Source organism: Arachis hypogaea, chromosome 14, assembly GCF_003086295.3.
Source record: "Arachis hypogaea cultivar Tifrunner chromosome 14, arahy.Tifrunner.gnm2.J5K5, whole genome shotgun sequence".
In the NCBI taxonomy this organism is placed as follows: domain Eukaryota; kingdom Viridiplantae; phylum Streptophyta; class Magnoliopsida; order Fabales; family Fabaceae; genus Arachis; species Arachis hypogaea.
This window is the reverse complement of record NC_092049.1, coordinates 21,707,740-21,733,808: the sequence shown is the minus strand read 5'-3', so window position 1 is coordinate 21,733,808 and position 26,069 is coordinate 21,707,740. Positions and strand designations below refer to the sequence as shown.

General features: G+C 35.1%; 1 protein-coding gene across 1 annotated transcript; it reads left to right on the top strand.

The window, feature by feature from the left end:
• Positions 1 to 17,512: 17,512 nt before the first annotated feature.
• On the top strand, positions 17,513 to 21,468 carry LOC112741806 (alpha-glucosidase). Its single transcript, XM_025790921.3, has 5 exons — positions 17,513 to 17,772; positions 18,201 to 18,919; positions 19,129 to 19,359; positions 19,652 to 20,298; positions 20,405 to 21,468. The coding sequence occupies exons 1-5, from the start codon at positions 17,546 to 17,548 to the stop codon at positions 21,272 to 21,274; spliced, it is 2,694 nt and encodes an 897-aa protein (XP_025646706.1). The 5' UTR covers positions 17,513 to 17,545; the 3' UTR covers positions 21,275 to 21,468.
• Positions 21,469 to 26,069: the final 4,601 nt, after the last annotated feature.

The window sequence follows — 26,069 nt, the reverse complement described above, 5'->3', positions numbered from 1 at the left end:
CCAACTTTGTACAAAGTTTAGAAAATTTAAATCAACTCTTGCCTAGTCAAAAACCTCTTTATGATAAAGCTGGTTTGGGTTTTCTTAAAACTACAAAATCTGTTGAAAAACTTTATTTTGCAACATGGCGTCATCTTCAAATAATGTAAGGTTTCGAAACCCAACAAGCCTTGTGAAAACAACAACTCATAGATTTTGCAGATTTTGCAATCAGAATGGTCATTTTCCTATTCAATGTTTCTTTAGTGAAAGAATGATTGAAAATAAAGTTAAAAATTGTTTGTGATTATAATGGATTGGGACAAAGAAGATGGTTTGACGTCAAAAGATCCAAAAAGATTTGGATACCTAAGTTCACTTGAGCTTATTTTGTAAGTTTGCCTAGCATCCAAGCGAAAGGACAATATGTGGTATATGGACAGTGGATGCCCTAGGCATATGACCAGAAAGGTAACCTTCTTCATTAAGCTTGATGAATATGATGGAGGGTTTGTCACTTTCGGTGATAATGGAAAAGGAAAAATAGTGGCCATTGGAAAAGTTGGTAAAAGTTTCTCTTCTTTCATAAATGATGTTCTACTTGTTGATGGTTTAAAACACAATTTACTAAGCATGAGCCAATTATGTGATCTTGGTTATGAAGTTATTTTTAGAAAATTGGATTGCTTAGTTATTTGTGAAAAATATAGTGAAATATTGTTTGAAGCCAAAAGATGTAATAATGTGTATGGATTAACTCTTGAGGATTTAAAAGATCAAAAGGTGACATGTTTTACTTCTCTTGAATCTGAAAAATGGCTATGACATAAGAAATTAGGTCATGCAAGCAGATACCAAATTTCTAAACTTGTTAAGAAGAACTTAGTGAGAGGAATTCCCAACATTAAATTTGATAAGGATATTACTTGTGATGCTTGTCAACTAGGCAAACAAGTAAAATCCTCGTTTAAACCTAAAGATGGAATTTTTACCAAGAGGCCATTAAAAATGTTGCATATTGATCTTTTTGGTCCAACAAGAACTCAAAGTTTAGGAGGTAAACATTATGGTTTGGTGGTAGTGGATGACTACTCTAGATTTGGTTAGGTTCTCTTCCTAGCTCATAAGAATGATGCTTTTCATGCTTTTTCCACTCTTTGCAAAAAGATTCAAAATGAAAAAGATTTAAAAATAGCCCATTTGAGAAGTGATCACGGAAAAGAATTTGAAAATTATGATTTTGAAAATTTCTGTGATGATTTTGGAATTGCTCATAATTTTTCATGTCCTAGAACTCCTCAACAAAGTGGGGTAGTTGAAAGAAGGAATAGAAGCCTTCAAGAAATGACTAGGGCTATGCTTTGTGAAAATGATGTTTCAAAATTTCTGTGGGTTGAAGCTGTAAATACAACTTGTTATATTTTGAATAGGACCATCATTCGAAAAGGGTTAAAGAAAACTCCTTATGAGCTATGTAAAGGAACCCCACCTAATCTTAAGTATTTCCACATTTTTGGATGCAAATGCTTTGTACTTAATAATAAAGAAAATATTTGAAAATTTGATCCAAAATCCTATGAAGGAACGTTTGTTGGATACTCCACCACTATCAAAGCATATAGAATTTACCTCAATGAACATAAAACCATAGAGGAATCCATACACGTGTCCTTTTGTGATACTAATTCAATTCCCAGTGTTGTAGTAGAAGATGATGCAGGTTGTGAAGATATTGTCAACCAGGAAGTCAGTAAAGAAAATCCCAAAACTGTCCCAAGTGAAGAACTTGTCCGTCCAGAAATGTCTCATCAGGATGGAGGAGACATTTCAATTTTGTCTTCTGAACCAGCCAGAGAATCCAGAACAGACCAAATTGCTGAAGCTCATCAAGGCAGATCCTTACCTCAAAGGCCAAGAGAATGGAAGTTTTTGAAGGGATACTCCCATGATTTTATTATTGGTGATCCTTCCCAAGATGTGACCACTAGATCCTCAAGCAAGAAGCAAGTTGAACAAAGCGATGTTGCTTTCTTGTCCCAATTAGAGCCTCTCAATGTAACGCAAGCTCTTGAAGATCCCTCATGGGTTAAAGCCATGGAAGAGGAGCTTGCTCAATTTGAAAAGAATGAGGTTTGGACACGTGTACCCAATCCTAATAGTAAGAAGGTAACCGATACAAAATGGATCTTTAAAAATAAATTGGGTGAGGATGGAAGTGTTGTTCGTAACAAGGCTAGACTAGTGGCCCAAGGTTACGATCAAGACGAAGGTATTGATTTTGATGAGTCTTTTGCCCCGGTAGCAAGAATGGAAGCAATTAGGTTGCTTCTTGCCTATGCTGCCCATAAGGGTTTTAGAATGTTCCGAATAGATGTTAAATGTGCTTTCCTTAATGACTTTATAGATAAAGAAGTATTTGTGGCACAACCCCCCGGTTTTGAAAATAAAAAATTTTCAAATTATGTTTTTAAACTTTCAAAAGCTCTTTATGGACTTAGGCAAGATCCAAGAGCTTGGTATGAAAGGCTTAGTGCCTTCTTGCTGGAAAATCACTTTCAAAGGGTACCACCGATACTACTTTATTTATCAAAGAATCTAATGATGATATTCTACTTGTTCAAGTTTATGTGGATGACATAGTGTTTGGTTAAACCAATGAAACCTTGTGTGAAGAGTTTGAAAAACTTATGACTAGTGAGTTTGAAATGAGTTTAATGGGAGAATTAACTTTCTTTCTTGGTCTCCAAATTAAATAAACTCCTAGTGGTATTTTTATTCACCAAGGTAAATGTGCAAAAGAATTAATCAAAAAATTTGTCCTTGAAAATTCCAAACCAATGGGAACACCTATGCATCCGAATACTAAACTTGAAAAGGATGAAAACGGCAAAGATGTGGATGAAACATGGTATAAAGGAATGATAGGATCACTTATGTATCTTACTTCCTCTAGGTTGAATATTGTTCAAAGTGTGGGTGTATGTTCAAAGTTTCAATCTCACCCAAAAGAATGTCATCTTTCAGCCGTCAAAAGAATCATTAGATACATTAAGGGAACATGTGATTATGGCTTATGGTATCCTAGATCTAATGATTTCTGTGCAGTAGGATTTTATGATGCAGATTATGCGGGAGATCGAGTGGATAGAAGAAGCACATCCAGAATGTGTTGCTTCCTTGGAAGCTCACTAAACATGTGGTCTAGCAAGAAACAAGCCACTGTTTCTCTATCCACGGCTGAAGCCGAATACATATCTGCCTCTGCTTGTTGTTCTCAATTAATTTGGTTAAAAACTCAGTTAGAGGATTATAAATTGAAAATCAATAGTATACCTTTGTTCTGTGATAATATGAGTGCAATAAACATTTCTAAAAATCATGTTCTGCACTCTAAAACTAAGCACATTGAGGTTAGATATCATTTTATTAGAGAACATGTGCAAAAAGGTACTATTGATATTCAATTTGTGAAATCCGAAGAATAACTCGCTGATATATTCACTAAACCTCTGTATGAAGATAGGTTCTGTTCATTGAGAAACAGTTTGGGTATGCTGGATTTAAGTTCTGTTGAAAAATTATGATTTTATTGATCCTGTTTGTTTTTGTCTCGTAGGTTGGAAGGAGACAAATCTGGGAAAGTAGTGAACAAGTCAGGAAACTGAGGGAGACTGATCACAAGTATTTTTAAACTTGAGCCCAACCAAAGCTTTTTTGACCCATTCCATGACTCTGACCCATTTGAGTTCTTCATCACACTTTTTAAATAATTTATGGAGGCTATCACATCATATCTTTATAGGGGGAGTTAATGTCAAATCAAAATCTTTTTCCCTTACTCTCTCCCTTGATTCAAGGAAAAGATCTTTCAGTTACTTTTTAATTTTAAAAAGATTTCCTTGATGATGACCGCTCCATTAAATGCCCATTATTCTATTAATCCTCTCTCCACTCAGCATTAAATGTAGTTATAACCTCTCTCCATTCTCCAATCCATTCGGCCATCCCTTCATCTTCTCACTCTCTTCTTCATTTTCTATCATGAAAAAGAAGTTGGCACCTAAAAGAAGCAATCGAACCCCATCTTTCAAAAGTCCTTCATCTGCTCCTCAAATCCACACCCACATCCATATACATTCTACTTCATCTTCTTCCCCTTCTTCACAATCAACCGAAGCCATAAGGAGGAAAGTAATTGCTCAGAGAATCTCTTCTCGCAAAAAGGTTGGAAAAGAAAAAGAGCCAATGGTCGAAGAAGAAGAAGCTTCACAATCCTCTCCACCCCCTTCACCTCCAAGGCGATCAACTCCTCATCCATCTGGCCGAAGTTCTCAGCGTTCAAAAGGTTACGTTCTTCGCAACACTAGAGAACCACCAAGCTTGGATTCTCTAGACTTCAAGAATAAGTTCAACAAGAATCATTCTCACTTCGATCCGGCTCAGTTCAACTCTTGCGCTACCTACGAGTTCCATGGTCAAGTTCTGGTCAACTGTCAACTGTGTGCCTCTCATATAGTGAATTTGGAGACTTTGAGTACAAAAGGAATTGACTTCTCTACTCTTTTTGATAATCTCAAGTGGACTCCACTGTTCAAGATTCAAAAGCTGGTTTATCCAAACCTAGTTCGCGAGTTTTACGCGAACATGATGTACCATGATGGAGCGATTCATTCTTATGTCAAGAAGGTGCATCTGACCTTGAACCGCAAAACTATTGGTGCTGCATTAGGGTATATTGATGAAGGAGCCACAGCATATATGTCAGGAAAGTGGGACTCTCAAGTTGGGATCTCTTATCAGATTGCTCTTACTCAAGTCTGTGAAAATTTCTCTGCACTGGATGGGACTGTTCTGACTCACAAAGCTCTCAGGCCTGTGAGAGCTCTGCTTCACTGTATTATCAACCACATTCTAATGCCACAGAGCGGTTTCTATCAGAGAGTAACAGTTTGCGATACCCTAGTTCTCTTTGCTATTCTTACTTCTTCATCTATTTCATTTGCTTATTTAATGGTACGTCACATGTGGGACTGTGTACGTAGTGATAAGAAGGCAAATCTGCCTTATGGTATTTTTCTCACATGTATCTTTGAACATTTTCATGTTGATTTAATCAATGAGCCTGTAGAAAACAGGGTGTCTACCATCAAAAGAGGCGGAGTTTCTGGAACCGGAAAAGAAAATAAAGGAAAAAGCTCGATGCCAACCATGTCATTTGATAGTGATCTTGAAAGTCGTCCTTCTGAGCCATCTAAGCTTGCTGAATCAATCAAGGACGTTATAAATGAGCTTTCACATATTTCCAAACTGACGGCGCGTTCCTACAAAGAAGCTCGTAAGCAGGCTTACCAAAATGAAAAAGCATAGAACAAGTGTAATGAAAGAATCAATCTGCTTCTCCAAAGCTTTGAAAAGGATATGGCTCCCTCCGACAAAGACAATGATCTCTCTGACTCTGATGTGAATCTGTCTGATGCCTAACTGTTAAGCTCACTGCTGTCCAGTTATTTTTTGAACAATTTCTAGTTTACTACTCCTTAGAATTGAGTACAGTTTTTTTTGTGTTGTTGGTTGACTGTACTTGGATAATTTGGACCCTTTTTGCTTTGGTTATTAAACTATTATTATGTACTTTGGCATGCTTCTTTCATCTGTTTTGCAGGTCCCTCTGACGTTGGGGTTTTTTGCCAGTAAAGAATGTCATAAAAACAGTCGCGTTGTAGATATAGTCTCTAAACCGACAAAAATCCCTTCGTACAAACGTTTTTGTTGTCACAAGTAACAAACCTCTTTTAAAATTGATAACCGAGTATTTAACCTCGGGTCGTCTTCTTAAGGAATTGCAGGGAAGTATGTTCTTATTATTGGTTATGAGTTTGTAAATTGGGGTTTATTAGGAAGTAAGGTGGGAATATGTTATATGACAAGTAAAATAAAATAATAATAATAAAAATAAACTTTTGGCAAGGTATTAGAACTGGAGGTCCTATCCTTGTTATCAATTGTGATGAAATTTGGATTTTAATCTCACTTTGTTAACCTCTAACTATGAAGGTAGATCAAGTGGATTAATTAGCTTAATCCTCAGGTCCTAGTCAATTCCGATGGAAAGACTAGAGTTATTGGAGCAACTCCCAATTTCAATCACTGCTTTATTGACAGCTCAAGCGTTACCAATTACTTAACCAAAGCCAAAAGGAAGAAAATATCTAAATTAAATAGCATCAATATAAATAAAGCAAAGCAAAATTAAATCTGAAAATTTCTCAAATTATATTAATAAAAGCAATCCAATCTAACATGAAAGATTTATGAATCAAATGGGCAACATAAGTAATTAACAAATAAAAGTATTAGAGTATCTAAAAGTAGAAGAGAAATAATAACTGAAGAACATTGAATTTGGGATTTAGAGGCACTCCTAAAACTAAGAGAAATCCTAAATCCTAATCCTAAGAGAGAGGAGAAAATCTCTCTCTCTAAAAACTACATCTACTCCTAAAATTGTGAATTGTGAGAGCCTTATGAATGGATGCATTCCCCCACTTTATAGCCTCTAATCTGTGTTTTCTGGGCCGCAAACTGGGTCAAAAACAGTCCAGAATTCGCTGGTTTCGAATTTTGCCACGCTGGATTTCCGTCACTGCGACGCGGCCGCATGGATCACGCGGTCGCGTCATCTAGCGTTAGGGAAAATATAGCATATTATATATCAAATCGAAGCCCCAGACGTTAGCTTTCCAACGCAACTAAAACTGCATCGTTTGGACCTCTGTAGCTAAAGTTATAGCCGTTTGAGTGCAGAGAGGTCAGGCTGGACAGCTTAGCAATTTCTCCAACTTCTTGCATTCCTTCCACTTTTGCATGCTTTCTTCCCATCCTCCAAGCCATTCCTGCCTTATAATATCTGAAAACACTTAACACACATATCAAGGCATCTAATGGTAATAAGAGAGGATTAATAATAAGCAAATATAAGATCAAAGAAGCATGTTTTCAATCAAAGCACATAATTAGGAAGGTAAATGTAAAACCATGCAAATAGTATGAATAAGTGGGTAAAGAGTTGATGAAATCCACTCAATTGAGTACAAGATAAACCATAAAATAGTAGTTTATCAACCTCCCCACACTTAAACATTAGCATGTCCTCATGCTAAGCTCAAGAGAAACTATAAAGATGAAGAATGTATGAAATGCAACCTATGAATGTAACTACATGCAGAATGTTTCCACCTACCTAGTTAAAAGTAAACAAATCTTTCAAGAGGAAATATGAACTGGATTTCACTAATTTAAATCATGAAAAATGAAGTACAAATAGACTTGCAAGAAGAAAATAGCTCATAAAAGCAGGGAACAAGGGATTGAGCATCGAACCCTCACTGGTAGTGTATACACTCTAATCACTCAAGTGTTTTAGATTCGATTCTCTCAATTCTCTACTAACCTTGCTTTCTAAGGCTTGCTCTTCATCTAACAATCAACACAAATTTAATGCACAGATACACATATCAAGAGGTCTTTTAAGGGTTGTAATGGGGTTAGGGTTAAGGTAGGATTGTATTTGGCCAAGTGGACTAAAATCCGAATCCTTAATTAACTTAAACTTTCCACCTAACTTAAACAATCCATGTAATCATAATACAAAAAAAAAAACCAACTGTCCATTAACCATGTTTTTCATGTATTCATGCATTCAAATTTCAAGTACAGTACATATGCATTGCTTTCAACACTTAACTTTGGGGCATTTTGTCCCCTCTTACTTATTTGCTCTTTTTTTCTTTTCTTTTTCTCTCTCTCTTTATATATATATATATATATATATATATATATATATATATATATATATATATATATATATTTTCTTTTGTTTTTCTCAATGCATATGATTAATTTATTGAATGCATGAACATGTCCTAAACATTTCTTTCACATTTTTAGAAAATTCTAACATACTCAATTCTCAAACCAAATATTTCCAAACCCAATTTTCCCACACTTAAATCATAAGCACTCTCACTAGTCTAAGCTAACCAAGGATTCAAATTAAGGACATTATTGTTTTTCGCTTAGAGTTAATGATGTGCTAAATAAAAAGAACAAAGGGGTAAAATAGGCTCAAAATTGGTTTGCAAGGGATAATGAAAGGTAAGGCCATATGGGTATGTAAGCTCAGTGAAACAAAGGCCTCAATCATGTAAGTGTATGCATACATCAAACCATGGAAATATAGAATTAAGCAAGACAAAGATCACAATTTTAGAGAGAAAAATACACACTAAAACAAAATTTTTGGTTGATAAAATGCAACCAATTCAAATAGGCTCAGAAAATCTCACAGGTTTTGTGTGTTCGAGTTCTAAACCATGTTCCAATATAATATCTCTTCAAACAAGTGTAACATTAAATTTTATTCAAATTAGTGAAATTCTCTAAAAATTTTCTTGAAAAAGAAAATATTACTTCCACCAAGTGGTAAAATATGCAAAAATCAAACAATCATGCAAATGCAACAACTAATCTACAAAGAAAATTTAAACATTAGTGTTTGAGACAAAAAAGTACTAACCCATGGAGATCGGTATCGACCTCCCCACACTTAAAGATTGCACCGTCCTTGACTCCTTGGTGCATGCTAAGATGTGCAAGTGGATGGGGGTTGTGGTTTCTCAGCTGGGCTCTTTTTTTGTTCCTTTCCTTGCCGGCGGTTTGGGAGTAGCTTTCTCCTTTCCTTCCTTGGTGGCCATCCTGAAGAAGGAAAGAGAAAGTAAATTAAATTCAAATAGATATATAGTAAGGAAGAGAATGGAAGAGTGGTGATGGATGCACATTAGGATGTAATTGACATTAACACATGCTCTCGAGTACATGTGAAAAGCCAGCAATGAAAAATAGCCAGTGCATCGAAAGATAAGTGGATGCAGGGTGTTTATTGGCATGCCGGAAAAGGGCATGAGTAGTATAGACCAAGCATTACTTGTAATAAATTACCATGTTTGTATTGACAATTATATTCAATTAAAATAGTAAAGGGGGTTTATGAAAAGCAAGCATTAAATAGTATAAAGTATGATAGAGAAGGGCATAATGTCATATGGGCTTTTTCACAAACACATAGCATGTATGGTAAATAAGCTATTTGAAAGTATTAAATTGAACATGCAAGCATCCTTTAAAAAGTGATATATAATTGTCAAATAATTATGCAATAATCCACAATGACCCAAAATAAAATTCCAACACCAGTGAAAATAATGCAATGAATGAAATATGCAAATAAATGAAGTAAAATAAAATGAAAGATAAGAAGAATGAGAAGGGAAAGAAAGAGAGGAGAAGTAAGTAAGAAATAAGGAGGGAAAAGAGAAAATAGGATTTGGGGAAGAGAAAGACAAGATATTTTGGCATATGAGGTTAAGGTGTGCGACGCTGGCGACGCGGTCGCATGGGTGACGCGGCCGCGTGATGCGCAATAAGGTCAGGCGACACGGACGCATGGGGCATGCGATCGCGTGACTTGATTTGTGCTAATGGCGCGAGTGCAGCCTCGCGGTCGCACAACTCTCTGTTCAAAACTTAGTATTGCCAAAATCCTGGGTGACGCGGTCGCGTGGTTGACGCGATCGTGCGGGTGGCCTTATTTCCAATATGACGCGGACGCGTGGGTGACGCGTTCGCGTGGCAGGGCTTGTGCTACTAGCACGGGTCCAGCCCAATTCCAGCTCAACTTTCGGCCATGCACTCTTTTGACGTCGAAATCCTGGTCACGCGGCCGCGTGGGGCACGCGGTCGCGTGGGAGGCCATTATTCCCATATGACACGGTCGCATGGGGTGATTTGTGCCATTGGCACGCCTCCAGCGCTGCTCCTGCGAAACTCTCTGTTCATATTAATATTGTCTCTCATCTCCTTGCGACGCGGACGCGTCGCTGATGCAGTCGCGTCGTGTGCTCGTTTTTTTTTTTGTAATCTGAAAAATGCAGAATGCAGTGTTAATATGAATGTGATGCAAAACTCTAGGTTCAATATAACAAAATAAAATAAAATTCAAAAATAAATAAAACTAAATAAAAACTAAAAAGAAACGATCATACCATGGTGGGTTGTCTCCCACCTAGCTCTTTTAGTTAAAGTCCTTAAGTTGGACATTTGGCGAGCTTCCTATTATGGTGGCTTGTGCTTGAACTCATCCAGGAATCTCCACCAATGTTTGTGATTCCAGTGTCCTCTGGGGTCCCAAACTAAGTATGTAAAGCCCTTAAGAAGCTTCAAACAGATTCTTAGGCTCCCGGGGTGACAAATGCTAGAACAGATTCCAGGATCCCAAACTTTACTTTTACACCCGTTTTTGTCTCGATCTGCATTTTTCCAGCCGGGTGAAAGGTGATCTGAATTCTCACTGCAGCGACCAAACAGCTTCCTAGACCCATTCAGTTGAGCTTTATACCAACCCTTGCGTTTGAACTTAAAGTTTCCAACCATGATGAACCTTGCAGGACAATTCTTATCACTGACCATCTTCCTCTTACTCTTTATGCCACAAAGAGCTCTAAGTTGACCATCCATCTCCAGTAGCCCATATTCAAGTGGAATCAGAAAGCTAAGGGATATGAATTTTATCCACTTGAATGTTGTGAAGGATGATGGCAACTTAGGGGGAGGTATTTTTAATGAAATTGCAAGCTCCACTCCCTTGTGCTCTTCTCTGATAATTACCACCTCTTTGCAAGCTTCTTCAATTTCAACCTCTTCCTCTTGGTAGCTTTCTTCCAATTCAATCTTCTCTTCATTGCTTTCCAAGGGCATGGGAGGTTGTGCTTCTTCTTCTTGAATCTCCATCTCTTGAACAACCTCTTCCAAGTCTTCAACTGTGATATACCTTGGGGGTTGTACACCCTCCTTAGCATCAAATTCAACCGTCTTGGAAGGAGGTTCTATGACTGGACTTTCCCATGGAGGTTCTGCATCTCCTAAGTCTTCAACCACTTCTTCTTCTTCTTGAACAATGACAGCTTCTTCTACTTGTTCTAGTACGAATTCATTCTCTGTCTTGTCCACTGGGATTTCTGGTATCTCCTTCATGCTACGCTCTTCACTAGACTGTCCACATGGAGCTGTGGCTGATCCTTGTATATTTGAGTGCCTAGAAGCCCATTGAATTAATGCTTGCTCCAGTTGTTGAACGGTTGCCTGAAATTTAATTACTGTTTCCCTTAGATGATCTTCTGCTTCTCGGGTTGCCGGACTTGGACATGATACAAAAGAAAGTGGTGGTGGTTGGGAGTGATTGGATTGGAATTGGGGTGGTTCTATATATGGTTCATATGGCTCATAAGGTGGTTGGTATGGTGGTTGATGGTTAGGGTCATATGGAGGTGAATGGCGGAAAGGGGCTTGTGAGTGTGGTGGTCCAAAGTTATGTTGAGGAAAGGGTTCATAGGCATATGGTGGTGGTTGTTGATAGTCCATTGGAGGTGGTTGTTGCCATGAGGATTGATCAAATCCTTGTGGCTCCTCCCATCTTTGATTGTTCCAACCTTGATGCCTGTTCTCATTGTAATTTCTTCTTCCTTCAACATTATTATAACCAGACTCATAGCCAAAGGAGTGAGAGTTCATAGTAGTAAATAAAAATTAAAAATGAAAATAAAAATAAATTTAAATTAAAAGGTTATTTAAATTTTAAATTTGAAAATTAAATTTTAAAATTTGAATTTTGAAATTTTGAAATTTGAATTTTGAATTTTGAAAATTGATTTTTGAAATAAGATAAGATAAAATAAAAATTTTAAAATAAAAACCAATAACCTCTTAACTTAAGAAAAAAGCAAAAATAAAAACAAGCAAAAATAAAATATTTACAATAACCAATAATAAGGCACACATTTGCAATTCCCCGGCAACGGCGCCATTTTGACGTTGGGATTTTTTGCCAATAAAGAATGTCATAAAAACAGTCGCGTTGTAGATATAGTCTCTAAACCGACAAAAATCCCTTCGTACAAACGTTTTGGTTGTCACAATTAACAAACCCCTTTTAAAATTGATAACCGAGTATTTAACCTCGAGTCGTCTTCTCAAGGAATTGCAGGGAAGTATGTTCTTATTATTGGTTATGAGTTTGTAAATTGGGGTTTATTAGGAAGTAAGGTGGGAATATGTTATATGACAAGTAAAATAAAATAATAATAATAAAAATAAAATTTTGGCAAGGTATTAGAACTGGAGGTCCTATCCTTGTTATCAATTGTGATGAAATTTGGATTTTAATCTCACTTTGTTAACCTCTAACTATGAAGGTAGATCAAGTGGATTAATTAGCTTAATCCTCAGGTCCTAGTCAATTCCGATGGAAAGACTAGAGTTATTGGAGCAACTCCCAATTTCAATCACTGCTTTATTGACAGCTCAAGCATTACCAATTACTTAACCAAAGCCAAAAGGAAGAAAATATCTAAATTAAATAGTATCAATATAAATAAAGCAAAGCAAAATTAAATCTGAAAATTCCTCAAATTATATTAATAAAAGCAATCCAATCTAACATGAAAGATTTATGAATCAAATGGGCAACATAAGTAATTAACAAATAAAAGTATTAGAGTATCTAAAAGTAGAAGAGAAATAATAACTGAAGAACATTGAACCTGGGATTTAGAGGCACTCCTAAAACTAAGAGAAATCCTAAATCCTAATCCTAAGAGAGAGGAGAAAACCTCTCTCTCTAAAAACTACATCTACTCCTAAAATTGTGAATTGTGAGAGCCTTATGAATGGATACATTCCCCCACTTTATAGCCTCTAATCTGTGTTTTCTGGGCCGCAAACTGGGTCAAAAACAGTACAGAATTCGCTGGTTTCGAATTTTGCCACGCTGGATTTCCGTCACTGCGACGCGGCCGCATAAATCACGCGGTCGTGTCGTCTAGCGTCAAAGGAACTACAGCATATTATATATCAAATCGAAGCCCCGGACGTTAGCTTTTCAACGCAATTGAAACTGCGTCGTTTGGACCTCTGTAGCTAAAGTTATAGCCGTTTGAGTGCAGAGAGGTCAGGCTGGACAGCTTAACAATTTCTCCAACTTCTTGCATTCCTTCCACTTTTGCATGCTTTCTTCCCATCCTCCAAGCCATTCCTGCCTTATAATATCTGAAAACACTTAACACACATATCAAGGCATCTAATGGTAATAAGAGAGGATTAATAATAAGCAAATATAAGATCAAAGAAGCATGTTTTCAATCAAAGCACATAATTAGGAAGGTAAATGTAAAACCATGCAAATAGTATGAATAAGTGGGTAAAGAGTTGATGAAATCCACTCAATTGAGCACAAGATAAACCATAAAATAGTGGTTTATCACCCTCCCCACACTTAAACATTAGCATGTCCTCATGCTAAGCTCAAGAGAAACTATAAAGATGAAGAATGTATGAAATGCAACCTATGAATGTAACTACATGCAGAATGTTTCCACCTACTTAGTTAAAAGTAAATAAATCTTTCAAGAGGAAATATGAACTGGATTTCACTAATTTAAATCATGAAAAATGAAGTATAAATAGACTTGCAAGAAGAAAATAGCTCATAAAAGCAGGGAACAAGGGATTGAGCATCGAACCCTCACTGGACCAAGTCAAGTTCAAAGGGGTGGTTTATCTTGGGTTAGCACTTAGCAGTTGAAAGTTAGGTAGGTGACCAAGTCAAGTTCAAGATTTGGGATAGATTCTGGACTTGTCCCGGATAGGAAGGGTTTCTAGGGACCAGTCTGTAATCTGGTTGATTATAGTGAAATTCCATCATTGTTGTGATGGAGACTGGACATAGGCTGCATTGCACTTAGCAGCTGAACCAGGATACTTCTTGGTGTGATTCTCTCTTTCTCTTCTACTCCATTTCAGTTTCTGTTGCTAAGGAGACAAAATTGAAAAAAAAATCTTCTGACTGGGTACAAGACAAAAAGAAAATGTCTCATGTTTGGTTATGAGACAAAATACAGAAAAATCTCCCGAAGCATTCTAAAAGGCAGTAAGTATTACTCAGCAAAAAGGGGCTAAGATTCAACCCCCTTCTCTTAGCCACTGATTACCATCAATAAATAATTGTAAAACATATATATATATATATATATATATATATATATATATATATATATATACGACACACTAATTTTACACGATAATAATTAGACAATATTTTCAATAGAGATACTTACTATAATTGGGTAAAAATTATGCCATTTTGTTTTATTAACTTTTATGATTAATTCAACAAAAATACTTGCTCAGTATATATATTATCTAAATAGTTAAAAAAGAGAAAAAAGATATAATACTAAATAATTGTCAAATAATATAGAGTAAAAATTTCGTATTCCATAAAGAATGATATAATCTCCAATGTATTCATTATATAAAATAAGTAATTTAAACTTATTATAAAATTTTAAATACAGCTAAAAATATTATTGGACGTGTAAAAGTTTTAATAAATATTATTATTAATTTATTCATACCCAATTATTACTTATTTTATTATTTATTTACAATAATTTTATATAGTTGATTAAAATAATTGTCATATTAAAAATAATATTTATTATTTGCAATTTTTTTAACTTAACTATTTTTTTTAGTTATACTAAGAACAAATAAAAATAGAAATAAAAATAACTTAAAAACCAAAAAAGAAAGAAATCTCATATTTAAAAATTTAAAAATAACATATTAAAGAAGAATAGTCGTAATATATAAATTGAGGCAACAATTTAAATTTAAATTAATCTAAAACTAATTTAATCAAATACTAATATTAGAACTAAATTAATTAATCGAATATTTAGAATTCGTGCAAATTCAGACCATCCCCTTGTTAAATAAGCTTCATCATCCAGTATCCATATAATATGACAAGGTATAGAATTACCACACCGAAAAACTAAACTAATCTTTATTCCCTTCAATGGCATTGCATTGATACAAAAAAAAGGCCTATAATTTCTGAAAAAAAAAATCACAATATGTTATAAAATTATTTTAATTACGAAAAGTTTAAAATAAAAAAATTAAACATATTACCAATCATTGAAATTGTATCTCCGAGTTTGACTCGAATTTACCAAAACTAAACTTAAATTGAGAAAATTTAATCTCATTATGTGCTCCACTTCGAAAATTTTCGGGTAGACATAAAAAGCATGGAGAGGATGGAACTTGAACTTGACCTACAAAGCTCCGTAGAAATAATTCCTCAATAAAAAATCGAGCTCCTCCCAAGAAAACTAACTTTACCCACATTCCATTATATTGGTTATAATATGTGAATAGATCCAACCATCCTTTGTTAAAATAGAGTTTACTGCCCCTTCGTTAGACGCTTACATCCATGTAATTAGAACCCGAATTAGTGAATACAACTTGAGATGATATTTGATGGATGTGGTGCATTATAAACGATTGTAGCAAAAGACAATCGCATTGAAATATTAGATGAAAAGAATAAGTTTGAGTAAGAACAATCATTCAATTATCAAAAGAATAATATAATAGAATGAGTATATAAAAAATACTATAAAAAATTATAAATTGTACCTTAAAAGGATCAACTTCGATGAAAAACGAATAATACATTCTTATTCTATGAAGTAGTCAATGAAGAATAATAAATTAAAAAAAATGAGTTAACTTTCAGATTTAGGCTCACGAATCACAAAAAAACACTATATATAATCTTTATTAGAACAAAAATAATTATATAAATTAGTTATTATTAAGTTAATTTTTTATTATTTACGTTATACAGCATATATTTGCCGTGATTGAATAAGTCATTATTATATCATATACATTTTTATCATGACTAGAATCATAGATTTTTGTTTTAATTTTTTAAGGTAGATATCAATATCAACTTACAAGAAATTACGATTAATTTAAAATTATATTACAATGATTGAAAATTAAAATTATTGACAATTAACATAATTATGTATTAAATACTGATTTGATGTATAATTATAAAAAAATTATTGACAATTAACATAATTATGTAGAAAATAAAATATAGCAACTAAAATTAAATTTGTTAATTAATTGAAGCTAGGTAGAGAATGTTTGACAATTATTTTAGCATTTAATTATTGATATGTATCATCATCATCATCATCATCATCATCATCATCATCATCATCAATTGATATCAATATAAATAGGTCACTATTAACGTAACAATTTTTCACTAATAAAATTATTGCATAATGAATGAGAATTAGAATTATATTAATATAATTAAAATAATTAAAAATATTTCCAATTGATAATTAGTTTAATAATGCATTAAATATTAATTTTATATTATTATAATAAAGATATTTTTTTAAATTAGTATAATCATGCATTATTCATTAAATGCTAATTATAATATAATTGTAATATTGTAATATAATTATAATAAAGATATTTTTTTAAATGAATTTAGAAGAGAGAATAGTACTTCCATTTTAAAAAAAAAAATGAATTCATGAGGAATTGACACCTCACTTTCATTAGTTGATAATGCATTAAATATTGATTTTATATAATTATAATAAAGATATTTTTCTAAATTAGCATAATCATGCATTATTATTCATTAAATACTAATTGTAATATAATTATAATAAAGATATTTTTTAAAATAGATTTATATTTTTGGTGTTTCTCATTATTATTCATTTTTTTAAAGTTATTTCTTTAATTATTTTTAACCCAAAGAACACCATATGAGAAGACAAAGTATGACAACTAAAACAAATATAAAAATAAAAGCAACAAACAAAGATATAGTTTTATACCATTCTAATATGAAAGACCTATGCCTTTTCTAAAAATAAATGAATTCAAATTTTTAAAATAATAAACTATATTTTAATTTATATTATATTTTAGTTGAATAATTATATAGAACTATATACAAATTATTAAATAAATATCCTGAAAAAAAATTTTAATATAAAATAATTTAAATTTAACATTAATTTATATATTATTATTAGAAAAAATCTAAGAAATCAGCACTTTTATTAAAATTTGGTCAATACTTAATCAGTAAAAAAAAATAAGTAATCTTATATCATTGAATAAAATCTCACGCTATTAAAAATATCAATAATAATTAATTGATAGTTATAAATTACAAAACTTACTTCCCTCTAACACTCCTCTTATTATTATGTAATCAATTTTTATATAATATAATACTTATTAAAATATACTCTATAGTATAATTAATTTACATCTACGCGGATCGTGGAGGTCTTATTCTGGTCAATTATAAGACTTCAAAGAACTTTAACATTTTTTTTCTGCACTTAAATTCTGATATTTTAATCTGTTAGAATTTGTCACATGTTAATAATATTTTATTCAAGAACTGGACAATTGAACTTGGTTGATTGAGTGTCTTACTATCTGCCAGTCAAATTGGCAGGCCCCACAATCCTCCGTAGCTTCCAAGATGAATGATTGAATGCATATAAATTGATAGGCCATCATTTTCTATCCAAAACCATTCAACACAATGAAACAGAACAAAGCCTCTCTTCTCCAAATCTTCACTTTCCTCATCTTTTTCTCATCAAGTTCTTATGTTGAAGGAGAAGGAGGAGTTGTTGGTTATGGCTACACCATATCTAGTGTCAATAACAATGCTCTCTCAGCCAAGACCTCCTTGACTGCTAACCTTAAACTCATCAAGTCTTCCACACTTTATGGACCTGATGTTCCACGCCTCAGCCTTGATGCTAGGTAACAATAAGTACTATCGTTATATTGAATCAAATTTATACATACCCATTGAATTGACATATATAAACTTGTTTGTGTGTTATGCAGATTATTTTGACTTATCTAATTGAGTCTTCTAGATCATATACCATTCTCCTTAAAAGAGTACTATTATACAGTGGTAACATAGCCTTAGACATACCAGTGCTAATACAGTATGCAAAATTTGGTTCTCTAATTTATAATTGATCCTCATTCCTATTCATCATCCATTGTGTAAAGACATATTGAAGCTAATATAGCCTAATATAGTACTAAACTCATACTGAAGCAGGTATAGTCTGCATAATTTTCTTTGAAGATGCATTATTCATAGTCATTTATAGCTAATATAGTATATAATATATTTTTTACTGTTATTGGTTATATATATTGTATGTATTTTGCAGTTTTGAGACCAAGGACAGGTTAAGAGTTAGAATCACAGACTCCACTCACCAAAGATGGGAAGTTCCAGAAGAAGTGATTCCAAGAAGCTCCCATTTCCCTCTTCTCCGCTCTCTCACAACCAAAGAATTCCATTCTTCCCACCACACCTACAATCCAAAACAAGCACCAAAATTTTCTATTACAACACCAAATTCAGACCTCATATTCACCCTCCACAACACCACCCCTTTTGGCTTCACTATCTCACGCAAGTCCTCCAAGGATATCCTCTTTGACACTTCACCAGACCCTTCAAACCCTTCAACTTTCCTTGTGTTCAAGGACCAGTACCTTCAGCTATCTTCCTCACTCCCAAGTGAAAAAGCCTCCCTTTACGGTTTTGGTGAGCACACAAAGAGTTCCTTCAAGTTGCAACCAAACCAGACCCTCACACTATGGAATGCAGATATTGCTAGTTTCAACCTTGACTTGAACCTTTATGGCTCTCACCCTTTTTACATGGATGTAAGGAAAGGATCTAAAGATGGAAGCACACATGGGGTGTTGCTGCTGAATAGCAATGGGATGGATGTTGTGTATGGTGGCGACTGGATAACTTATAAGGTGATTGGTGGGGTGCTTGATCTTTACTTTTTTTCCGGATCATCGCCGGAGTTGGTGATGAAGCAATACACTGAACTCATTGGAAGGCCTACTCCTATGCCTTACTGGTCTTTTGGTAAGTCTTATCTACACTCAGTTTTTTAGTACTTCAAGTTTTTAACTGAAGATTGTTCTCATATAGTGCTTTCTAGATTCAAAATATTCTTATTTTATAATAGAAGCAAATATAACATGTGCTAACTATAGATCACCACTGCTTTTCTCCCTTTTTGATATATCTTGCTCCCATGCTAATCCATAAAGTTATAATTTCTTTTGTGAAAGGTTTTCACCAGTGTAGATATGGCTACAAGAGTGTAAATGATCTTGAGGGTGTGGTTGCTAACTACGCAAAGGCACACATACCCCTTGAAGTTATGTGGACAGATATTGATTACATGGATGCATATAAAGACTTCACTCTTGATCCTATCAACTTTCCCCTGGATAAGATGAAAACGTTTGTTGATGCCCTTCACCGGAACGGACAGAAATATATACCTATATTGGATCCTGGTACCTAATTCTGATACCATGCAATTTCTCTCAACCACACACACACTCTTCACCTAATTTTTAGGATAAAGTACACTAATATGCTTCTTGTTTAGTTGATATGACACATTACATCCCCTTAATTTGCCACATTTTGTAAAATATAGGGGTACTTAGTGTCATATAACTTAAATATCAGAGGATGTATGTATATACTATCACCAAGGGTTAGAGAATGTGAGTGTAACGTATCCTAATTTTGATGGAAGCATGTGTGTATCAGTTATTTATATGGGGCTAATTTTGCAAACAGGTATCAATGTAAACAACACATATGCAACTTATATTAGAGGATTGCAAGCAGATATCTACATAAAGAGAAATGGAGTCAATTACCTTGGTCAAGTTTGGCCAGGAAAAGTTTACTTCCCAGATTTTTTGAATCCAAGAAGCCAAGAATTTTGGGGCAGAGAGATTAAACTATTTAGAGAACTTCTCCCATTTGATGGTCTCTGGCTTGACATGAATGAGTTATCTAATTTCATCACTTCTCCTCCTAATCCATCTTCCAGTCTTGACAACCCTCCCTACAAAATTAACAATTCCGGAGCCCTACAACCAATCAATACGAAAACGGTACCAGCAACATCCTTACATTATGGAAATATCACTGAGTATGATGCACACAATTTATATGGACTACTAGAATCCAAAGCTACCAACAAAGTTTTAAAAGATGTAATTGGTAAAAGGCCTTTTATTCTTAGTAGATCAACTTTTGTAAGTTCTGGTAAGTATACAGCACATTGGACTGGAGACAATGCTGCTACTTGGAATGATTTGGCATACTCAATTCCTTCTATATTAAATTCTGGAATATTTGGAATTCCGATGGTTGGAGCAGATATATGTGGTTTCACAGGAAATACAACCGAAGAACTCTGCAGGCGATGGATCCAGGTAACAATTGATCCTAAGATATGGGATAATTTCTTTGTGAAAAACTAAAAAATGGAAGGTATACTATATATATACATATCTAATTCCTTTTGTTTACCTCATGTAGTTGGGAGCATTTTACCCCTTTGCTAGAGACCATTCAGATAAGAATTCTATGAGGCAAGAGCTTTATCTTTGGGATTCAGTTGCTTCATCAGCAAGGAAAGTGCTCAGCCTTAGATATCGCCTCCTCCCTTATTTCTACACATTAATGTATGAAGCACATACAAAAGGGACACCAATTGCAAGACCCCTTTTCTTTTCATTCCCTGAGGATGTCACAACACATGATATAAGTTCACAGTTTCTACTTGGCAAAGGGGTTTTGGTGTCACCGGTGCTAGAATCTGGAGCTGTCACTGTTAATGCATACTTCCCTGCAGGGAACTGGTTTGATCTCTTCAATGTCTCAAATTCAGTGAGTGCTGAATCAGGAAAGTATGTTACTCTTGATGCTCTACCTGATCACATCAATGTGCATGTTGGTGAAGGTAACATCTTGGTAATGCAAGGAGAAGCATTGACAACAGAGGCAGCCCGAAAGACTGCATTTCATCTTGTGGTGGTTGTTAGTAGCAGCAAAAGTAGTTATGGACAAGTTTATTTGGATGATGGAGAAGCACTTGACATGTTAGGAGAGAATGATCAGTGGACATTGTTAAGTTTCTATGGTGCATTACAGAAGAATAGTGTTTTTGTTGCATCTAATGTTACTAATGGAAGATTTGCTCTGAACCAAAGATGGGTCATAGAAAAGATCACTTTTTTGGGAATTCCTAAGCATACTGAGTTGAATATTGATGAGAATGGAACAAGTTCAATGAGGAAGATGGTTACACATGTTGAGAACTCTTCAGAGTTTGTTAGTATACAAGTTTCAAGATTGTCACAGCCTATTGGAAAAGCATTTAAGCTAGAAATTCAAATAAAAGGTTGAAGGGTAGCTAAAAGGAGGATTGCTTTTATAGCTGCAATTCCTTCTCAAGTTTCTTCAGCTAAAATTATTGTGGTAATTATTATGGCATAAAAATTAAAATGTCATTTTTTATATCTGAAATAAATGTGACAGAATACTACAACATGGCTATGAAGTTAAAATATAAATACATAGATATCTGTGTTAATAATAAAGTTTTCATCGCAAAATATAGTTATATATATAAATATTTAGAAGAAACTGCGTTAAAATTGAAACAGAATTCGTTCTAAAAAGCTAAGCTTGTGAACTAATATTGATGCGTATATTAAAAATCTGTGTCTTAGAGATGATATCATTATTTTGAAATCCAAGTAGAGAATAACTTGGATTCGTTTCAAGTTTGAACATGATTTCGAATCTGTATGTGTGTCTATATATATATATATATATATATATATTAAAAAGAAATCTTTAGCCTTTAGATATATCGAAAAATAAATTATATAAGCATTGTTTTTCCAATGTTCAAAACCTCATCGTGCAATTGGTATACTTAAAACAATTCATATATTGAAACAAACTCTAATTGGATAATCTTGTACAAGGAGTTTGTTCCATGTTAAACATTTTATTCAATAATTGACCATTGAGTGTAAGAGAAAGTCCTAATACATATGGAAAAAAAATGCAGATTCTTTAAAGTTAATTAAGTGTTTTATCCTTATAAAATATTCTTTTTTCGTTTTGATCTCTAAACTTTTTTTTGGCTTTGGTCTCTTAAAATTTAAAGGTTTTGGTTTTAGGCTAATTTTTTTTTGCATATGATGGAAGGTTTGGTGTAACGCCCGTTTATGGAGCTTATAGGTGTTTAACACGGGTGTGACGGCAGTTAGATGACGGCGGAAAATCGGACGGTCCGATTTCTTGCAGGTGGGAGGGGACACAAATCGGACCGTCCGATTTGTGGGTGGTGATGTTGCGCGCAAAGAAGTCGGACCATGCGATTTGTAGCATGCGGAGGGTTTTTTTTTTTTTGGCCCAACCAAATCGGACCGACCGATTTGAGGGATGCATTCAAAAAGATTCGCAGAGCACCCAAATCGGACCCAGCGATTTCTGGGTTTCAATTTTTTTTGGGCGGACTGTTTAGTAATCGGACTGTCCAATTTTTTAGTTCAAAAAAATTCGAATGGCCATGCAAGCGGTCGGATGGTCCGATTTGAGTGTGATATATATATATATATATATATATATATATATATATATATATATATATATATATATATATATATATACCTTCCAAGCTGACCAGCCCATTTCATTTTCTTCTTCTCCGGTGCTACAAGTCTCTAAACCTCTTCTCTGCAGATCTCTTCTTCTTCTTTGTAGATCTATTCTTCTCTATTATCATGGATGATAGAGTAAGATTAAAAGTGTATTATCGTGGCCAAATTTTATTACAAACATCGGAAGGAGTAAAATTTGTGTGTGAAAATCCGTTGGATATTATTATTCCATTCACACTGTCATTTGAAGAACTAAAAGGTGTCATTTGTGAGAAGATGGATTCTCAAATATCTAGTACAGTGTCGTGTATTCTGTACAGATATCCTATATCTGTCTTTGGTGGGTTCGTGCAATTTCAAACGAAATACGCGACCGATGAAGCGAGCATGCAAGAAATATTTTCAGTGTATCTTGAAAGTCGGTCGCGAATATCGTTCATCAAACTGTATATCGAGTTCGAGCAATCTGCAGCAGACCGAGATATTGAATTGGAAGATTACAACAGTGATAGTGAAGAAGAGTTCGAAAGTAACTACGAGGTTATTGATCCGGGTGTAGACGAAGATCAAGCTGACGAGGCTATGGTGGCAGATGTGGCGGATGTGGCAAATGCACTAGCAAACCAGCAGCCGTTTGTGGAGCCGAGTTTCATGCGGTCGTTGGATTTGGAAGCCATGCATGCACCGGAGTTTCCTCAATATGTAAATGCAGGTGCGCCATCAATTTAAATTAAGATTTGTTAAAGTATGATTTGTCCATGGGTTTTGAGTTTAGGACAAACAGTAGAGACAACGGTAAATAGGCAAAATATAACATGTAATTAGTAATTGTTTAATGTTTAATTATGAAGTGAACATGTAGGCTAAGAAATGTAGTATTTCCCGTCATCGTTGGTAAAATCGGACTGGAATGGCCGGTTCGACCGGAATTGCCGGTTGACCAAAAACCGGTAAATTGGATCTTAGACCGGTCCGGTCCCATGATGAGACCGCACAAGGCAACGAACCGGTGCAACCCGGTTAAATTCGGAGTGAACCGATTAAAGCTGTCAAACTCCGTAAAATTAACAAAATACTATTGTTGCTATTTCATATTGTTTTAGAATATTTATATATTTTTTAAATGTTAGTGAAAAATTTTTACTATGCTTTATTTTTTATTTACATAGGACCGGGTAAATCGGTTCAACCAGTGACCTGACCGGTTCGATCACCGGATCGGTTTTGACAACTACGTTTTTCATTTGTTCTGTGATTATTATTTTATTAGATTATTAGTTCTGACAACTCTAAAATTTGTGATGTGACTGCAGCAGAGCTTCCCCTTATGCCAGATGATGAATTTACTGTGGGAATGGAATTCAGTTCTAGGGAGGCAGTAATTAAGGCGATGAAAGATTATACAATCCGTAAAGGTGTAGATTATCGGGTGCATGAGTCAGAACCGACGACATTCTATGCTAAATGCACCCAGTATGGTGCGGGATGTGATTGGCTGATCAGGGTGAGCAAAATGTCCAGAAAGTTTTGTTGGGAGATAAGGAGGTACAATGGAAGTCACACCTGTACTAGGGCCACCATTTCTCAAGATCATTCGAAGCTGGATTCCAACACTGTTGCAGAAGCAATAAAGCCATTGGTAGAAGTTGACCCGTCTATAAGGGTGAAATCAGTGATTGCGGAAGTACATGCAAAGTTTAACTATACCATAAGTTACCGCAAAGCATGGTTGGCAAAACAGAAGGCAGTGGAGTCAATTTTCGGAGGGTGGAAAGCTTCGTACGAAGCCTTGCCGATATGGTTTGAGGCCATGTGTCACAAGGAGTCATCCGCAGTCGTTCATTTTGAAACAATGCCTACGTATCAGGGAGATGACTTGGTTCCTAATTTTCGTGTACTACACCGAGTCTTCTAGAGTTATTACCCTTGTATTAGAACATTCAGAGGTTGCAAGCCAATAGTGCAGGTAGATGAAACTCATTTGTATGGAAAATACAAGGGTTGTTTGTTGGTTGCAGTCTCACAGGATGGCAACAACAACATCGTGCCGATTGCATTTGCGATAGTTGAGGGAGAGACATCTGAGGCATGGTACTTTTTTCTTAGTAACCTGCGACAGCATGTTGTGACACGTGATGGTGTGGGCCTTATCTCCGATTGGCACGATTCCATTAGGTCTGTTATTGCTCGTAGTAACGGAGCTTGGTCTCCTCCCAGAGCATTCCACATGTTCTGCATCAGACATATAGAGTCCAACTTTCTGAGGAAATTCAAGGCTCCGTATCTGCAATATAAATAAGTCAAATACAATATAAATAACTAAATCCAAGACATGATACATAAATAAGTCCAACACATTCATCATAAACAAGTTCACTAAATGCATAAGTCCAACACATGATACATAAATAAGTCAAATACATTCTAAATACATAAGTCCAACACATTCTACATAAATAAGTCCAACACATTTTACATGAATAAGTCCAACATCATTTTCTCATCGCCCATTTTACATCTTTGACTAATTTCTTGCATTTCTTTGCAACCTTTTTAAAAGCGGATGGGGTATACCGACTAGCGCTCCGACGAGGGGGGTCAACTCTAAGGTTGTATCCTTTTCCTTTTTCGCCAGTGAGTGTACCTATGAAAATATTCGACAACCAACTAATCAAGTCAACTAATCAACTCAAATTATCAATAACCAACTAATTCAATAAACAACTAATCAAATCAATAAATTCGATAACCAACTAATCAACTCAAATAATCAATAACCAACTAATTCAATAAACAACTAATCAAATCAATAATTTTGACAACCAACTAATCAAGTCAACTAACCAACTCAAATAATTCCATAACCAATTGATCAAATCAAATCAAACCAGTCTAACCAACAAATTGTTTTACCTGCAGTAGGCGCTGAACCATCATCTGGACCATCACCCCCATCATCATCATCCTCACCATCCTCCTCATCCTCATCGTCGTCCTCATCCTCATCCTCATCTGCATCCTCATCCCCATCCCCATCTGGATGATCAACCAGAAAGTCATCATTGTCCTCATCAACTGGCTAGTAGCTCTCTAGAATGAGACTCATCGGGACACGACGTGAATTTCCGCTCTGTATGATCCCCCCTCGTGGCATCATCACTCATACTTGAGTCAATAGAAATTCTACCTCCGGAAGTACCAGAGGAAGTGAGCTGTCGAGGTCTCGTATCCAATGACAATCTACTTGGAGCAATCCCACTCGGTTGGGCCCTCTGGTCGGTGGAAATGTCTCCGTAAGCTGGATATGAGTAACCTGGCACAGGAGCCATGAATCCAAGCAGCTGGCTAAACGAACCCTGTTCACCTGATTCTTGGTGTGGGACACTCTAGTACTGCTGATGTACTGGTGGTGTCAAGTAATCCGCAGAATGCGTGTCAGGAATGTATGGAGTGAACTGCTCAGGCTCTTGTTGTGCCTGTGTTTGTGAGGGGGGCGGTGGTGGTGGTGGTGGTGGTTGTACTTCTTG